We start from the raw sequence: 6,115 nt of genomic DNA, 5'->3' as shown, positions 1-6,115 counted from the left end.
GTCATAAGCTGTTGTCAGGTGGTTATTGCAGATTTTGACTGAGGTAACAAAGTTTTAACAGCACTTTCTGACTCGTGACCCCTTAAAACGAAGCAGTGTTCATTTGCAGCCCCTCGTCACCGGTTGCTTGTGTCTGCTGTGACTGTTTTAGGTGATTTTTTCCCACCTTGTTTTATCTGAACTATTTTTAGAGGCCTGAAGAGATGCAGTTTCCAGAAATTCCCAACGGAAAAAAGCTCAAAAAAATGAACAAAAGTTTTTTTTTTAGCTTTCTTATCTTCTTAATTATTCTTTCAGATTTTATCTCGCGACCATTCACATGTTGTGAATCACTGCTCTAAACAAAAAAAACCCTGGAGATGACTCATTTTAACAAGTTTCAAGTAGTAGCACATATTCAGGAAACATTTTGAGGAGAGAAATTCTGCATATTTTAGGGTTGTAGTTACAACAAAGTGTGAGCATGAACACTGTTGAATCACATTCAGTTGCTGTGACAAAGCCGCAGAATTTGAAGCCTCCTTCTACAATGTAAGTGCAGTTTTTCTACTTAGTCAATAACTAGTTTTACTATTTAACTTTTAAGTATGAGTCGATTCCTAATTGTTTATAATTTATAAGTTGAATTAAACTTGTCTTTTTTTTACATTTAAGAATGAATTCTTTAATCAAAAATGTTAAATCAGTACTGAAAGTAATTATTTGCATCTAGTAGCGCTCTGCTGATGTTTTGTGAGAGCAGTTTAATATAAATCTTGATTTTTTGTTTCCATTTCAGGCTCAGAAGCAGCTGGAGGTCAACAGGACGGATAAATAACTGGAAGTGAAGTGTCTGTTTCTGACTGAAGATGAGAGCTGAATGTGATGAAGAAACAGGTAAGTAGCAACAGCGGCACCTAGTGACTTTTATGCCTCGTGAGCCTGAATGCAAAACAACCTCACTGCATCCTGCAGTACTGTGGGTCAATATAAAACACTGCCACCTAAAGGAGTGTTTGCTGTTTCACAAAATACAACTTGGAGACTTTAAAATGTTTGTGTTTTAAGTGCTAAAAACATTCATATCTACCGTAAACTTCCATATCCAGATCATCAGAGCAACCCCCACGATACAGGAGTCACATTTTTTTCCCACGAACCTCCTCATCCATGATGATGTGAATGAAAGTTTGGTTGGTTAGTAAAACTTAGTAAAACTAGTTTGCCCTTTTTGTTAGAACTACTTTTTTAAAAACTTCATGAAGAGGTCCACCAAATCACATATTTAGTTTAATAAGATTATAACTGTCAGTTGTTACAGTACCAAATCAGTTTCTTATGACAGATTTATGATGATAAAAAATGCTTTGATCAAAGTCATGTTACAACTTGAAGACGGCGTCTGAAACTACAAAGAATCGGATATCAAGTGTGTCTCCACCTCCAGGATGTGCAGGACAGTTCATTGGTCAGATATTCTGCAATTATTCTGCTTATATCAAACCGTTACGTTGCTGGCACGCTGCCTGGAAATGAACTTAATGAATCGGTCACACACGTTTCATGTCTCAGCTTGCTGTGGTGGAATTTCATCCTTTTCTTTAGGCTCTGATTGTTTCATGTTATTTACAAGAATACTTGTGATTAAAATCTGATTTTAGGCCTGAGCAGAAAGTTTTACATGACTCTGTGTAGAAGTTCTCTTTTAGTCCCAGCCAGGTAAACCTACTATCTAATGCAGTGATTCTCAAACTTTTTCATGTCAGGTACCCCTAAACTGACACAAATTAGACCCGGGGCCCTACTTTGAGAACCACTGCTCAAAAGAAAGTGTGCAGATCCAGGAGCAGCCAGGTGGAGCACCAAGGTTTAATAGACCCTGTAGCATTTGGAGACCTGGTAGTTCCATCCAGCCCAAGTTATAGCACAATTACAGCTGCTTGGAGGAAGAATTTGACATTTTGGGAAATATGCGTTGAGTCAGATGAGTTAGATCAGAAGACCGATAGGACCTATGACTCTCATGTACAGTAAAAATAAGCCGTTAGCAGCAGCCGTTAGCTTAGCTTAGCATAATGACTGGAAACCAGGGGAAACAGGTAGCCTGATTCTGTCCAAAGGTTACAAAATCTGCTTTACAGCTCCTCTAAAGATTACAAATGTTATATCTTGTTTGTCTAATCCATATTTATAAAAATGAAACACTGTAGTTTTATAGGGGGGGTCACATGCTGGACTATGTCTTGGCTGGGAGCAGTGATGTTCCCAAGTCTTCATCATGTCTGTCAACCTCACAGTGATGGCAGGACTCCAGGAAAATGGATTTACCTTCAGGCAGAGCCAGGTTAGCTGTTTGTCCTGATATGAGATTGGTATCAATCTTTAAATCCAACTCTTGCCTCTCCAACTCTCCAAATTTTAAAAATAAGCACTTCCTCCCAACTGTAGACCAAACTGAGGAGACTCTTTCATAAACTGTAAAATGTTGTAAAACTGAAAAGTCTATCATTCTTATTTTATTAAAAAATTGTCCAATTAATTGAAACTTAAAAATTTTCTTTGTTCAGATTTCAGAGTTGGTGCACAACATCTTCAGGCCTTAATACTCAAGTCTTTCATTTGCTTTGGAAATTCATCAGAAATTTGAGCCTGTGAACGAGTATCTAAAAAAAACTGTAGTTCAATCTAATCCAAAGTGATACTGACCAAATAGTGGGAATAATTTTCCTGATGGTAGCTCATAACCACCTGAATATTAAAACTTTACCAATTACAGACTAATCTATCTAACAGTAATTAAATCCTAAAACGTTTACATTAGCCTTTCTTCTCATCTCTTGTCTCTCTTTTTCTTTATCTATAGACAGGAGTTTGGTCACTTTTTGCTTCTAGCAGCTGTGATTTATTCATTTATTTTTGCTGCAACAACTCAGGTTCTAGCAGGCATCATTAAAGTTTAATTTTGTCTTATTTGGCTTCATTAAATGTGCCTCTGGCAGATTCATCTGTGAGAGCAGAAACACAATGATACCAACATTTAAAAACTGTAACCGTCTCTTTTACTTGTTGAATTCTGGTGAAATCCTTTACAAAGTTATTCCACATAGAAAAATACCAGCCGTCCTCCAGTGACTACCCTGTATCACCACAACTTTGACTTGTACAACAGCGGTTTAGTCTGAGGCGGGTGATTGTTGTTGCACCATAATGAGCAGTTTTTACACACCAGATGAGAACATTAAAACAGGAAACAGAAACTGTTTCATAAAGCAGGATTTCCATTCAAGCCAGGCTTACTTCAGTAAGTCAGACTTGTTTTCAGGAAAATCTGTTTCATAAAGGTGGTTTAAATACATCACAATGGAAACTTATTCTTCTTCTATGTTTCAAAGTCATGAAATATAACAGACTCCTCTGATCTCAGCAGCTCTGAGTTGTCTTTATGAAACAGATTAACCCTGGTTCAGTTGTTTGGACTCATTTAAGACAAGACAGTCATTCACACTAAACTTATTTATATGGAAATAAACAGGTTACCATTTCTATGAGTGAGAGTTTGTAGCCTGGTCCCTTTTTATAGCAAATATCTGATTATTCCACTTGTATGTACAAACAGAACCTTGACATCCGCAAACAGCTGTGTGTTTATGTAAAATACATTATAAAGGGGGGGAAAAAAACAACACATATTTAAAAAGTGATGTTATTTGACTTGGCACTGATAGAAATTTGAGGTAAGATGAAAATGGTAGAAAACAGTTTAATCAGTAAAAACAGGAGCGGCAGAGTAAAAGAGACAATCCTCTGTTGGGATACCAGAGTCGATATAAACATCATGATTGACCTGCTAGTGATTCTTATGGCATCGCAATGACATTTATACATTAAATTCATACAGCTGGTAAAAATGGCATTCACACATCACATCAATCTGACTGAAAGCAGATAAAAGATAATTTCCTCCAGGGTATTAAGAGTGTGTGAAGGAAGTGTACATATTTACTTATATGATTCATTTAGAGATATGTTTCATTTACAGGCTCCTCTGTACAGTAAAAATGGGTTACAGTTCAAATAGTATTACAGCACAACGTTTCATGTGTTTCATTACTTTACAAAAGACAAAAGCTCCATAGCTAATCTATAAAATACAGCTGTTAAGTCACTGAACTGAAATGAATGTGTTCATCCCTCAGATGAAACAATGAAAAATGAGAGCGTTTTTAACGTCTTTGAAAAAAAAAAAAATGCTCTCAGTGATTTACAAAAGAAAAGAAAAGTTCTTTAAGTCCTTTTTTTTCTCCATGATCTGCACATGCAGGTTTGCGCCCTCATTGATGTGAGGGAATGAAGGCTGAGCAGTGCAGAAGGCCGTCAAGTCTCTCCAGCTGTGCACAGCTGTCGCCTCGGGGGAAACATCCTTCATTAATGAGAAATAGCTTATAACAGAGCATCCAGTGACGGGCAGGTACGGCGATTCTTTCCTCCCTGTTTTCAAGTTCAGTTCATGTATCCGTGAAGAGCCTCCGCTTCTGCGGTTGGCTCGCTTCAAGGGTGGAAAACGGTCCTTCGCTCAACCGTCGTTTTTTGTGCCTCTCGGACATTTTCAGGCGTGTGAAGTAGCTGAAAAACCTGAGTCTGACCTCTCGACGCAGAGCAAACCTCAGACTGGCACAAACACCAACAGCTCCAACAGTGACATAAGCACAAAAAGTAGCTATGTATGAAAAACAAGGAATTTCCCTGAATGTTTTGCAAGTCTACGACTAAATGACCCACCCGAAAAGCATGACCTCTTTATTGTTCCACAATCAAACAAAATATATATCCTGGAACAAAAAAAACACTACCAAAAAAAAAAAAAACAAAAAAAACCACCAGAAAATCTGGGTGGTAAATTAAAAAAAAAGTGCATTGCTTCAAGTATGTAAACAAAATGATTTCTTTAAAGGGAGAGTGACACTCGTTCCATCAGTGTGCTTGAGCCGGGGCCAGTGCAGCGACTCCTGAGGTTTGGCACACGTGTATGAACTCTCTCACATACTCACTAACACACACACACATACACACACCTTCAGAGGATCATGATGACGAGGGGGAGGAGGGGGGGATTCCTTCTTTTTCCACTTGTTTTTTTTTTGTTTTGTTTTGTTTTGTTTTGTTTTTTTTCAAGGGGAAGTCCGGTGCTCCCTGTTCGCAGTCGGTTGTTGAGGAATGAGGCTCTATGACCTGCAAAGACACACCCCTCCGTCAGCGCGGTCACATGGAGGTGTTGCAGTGGCTGCTGGGAAAACAGGGTGGGTGTGTGAAAAGAGGAAGAGGAGGGTGAGTTTAGGATGGGATGGTGGGGAGGGGAGGGAAACAGATGCAGCACAACACAAGAAAGGACACAAAAAAAAGAAAAAAAAAAACACGTGAGGCAATGACAGACTTACACACACACACACACATACACACACACACACACACACACACACACACACACACACACACACACACACACACACACACACACACACACACACACACACATACACACATACAGGCAGTGAGGGATGGCAGATGCTAAAATGATGCACCAATCTGAAGACAGTGATCCTGATTTGTTTGAATGAGGATCAGTGCTTCATGGGATAAAATTAAAGAATAAAAATCTATGATATATTTTTTTGGAAAGAGAAGGAGCAGAGAAGGTTGATTAGTAAACTACAGTTTATATTTTTTACTGTAAATAAATCCTAATGTATTTCAAGAGCTGAGTGGCTTTGAGAGACATAAATACACACGTATATGTTCATGCCTTAACCAGACGTGAGGTGCCTCCTGTCGACTGTGTGTTTGGGAAGTTCTGCTCATTTACAGCAGCTAAACAATTTCAAAGTAGGTTCTTTATATTGGACACGCAACTGCAGCTTTTTATCCACAGATCAGTGCAGTTAAAGCAGGTCAAACTCCACCACTCTCGTCCAGCGCTAATTAACTCTTTATGATTCATGCAACAGATGAAAGCAGGATGACACGGTGGATATTTTAAACATTTTTTTAAATTTACAAAACAGGTATTCTCTCTCCAAACCCTCGGTATCGTTAGGGCTACATATTGAAACTTACTAGTATTGAAAACTGTCCAGTACTG

The 6,115-nt window shown here is 38.4% G+C and overlaps 1 protein-coding gene across 2 annotated transcripts in view; it reads right to left on the bottom strand.

Annotated features, from left to right (window-relative positions):
• Positions 1–2,869: 2,869 nt before the first annotated feature.
• The window catches only part of celsr2 (cadherin, EGF LAG seven-pass G-type receptor 2), a 64,304-nt gene continuing 61,058 nt past the window's right edge, over positions 2,870–6,115 (bottom strand). Inside the window, exon 34 of one of the 2 annotated variants that reach the window (XM_067587323.1) lies at positions 2,870–5,263. In XM_067587323.1, coding sequence (XP_067443424.1) covers positions 5,239–5,263 — 25 coding nt within the window. In that variant the 3' untranslated portion in view covers positions 2,870–5,238. The remainder of the gene's footprint in view (positions 5,264–6,115) is intronic. The other variant, XM_067587324.1, reaches the window with a different exon arrangement.

The sequence above is a fragment of the Thunnus thynnus genome, chromosome 4 (genome assembly GCF_963924715.1).
Source record: "Thunnus thynnus chromosome 4, fThuThy2.1, whole genome shotgun sequence".
Lineage (NCBI taxonomy): Eukaryota > Metazoa > Chordata > Actinopteri > Scombriformes > Scombridae > Thunnus > Thunnus thynnus.
This window is presented reverse-complemented; position numbering and strand designations above follow the sequence as displayed.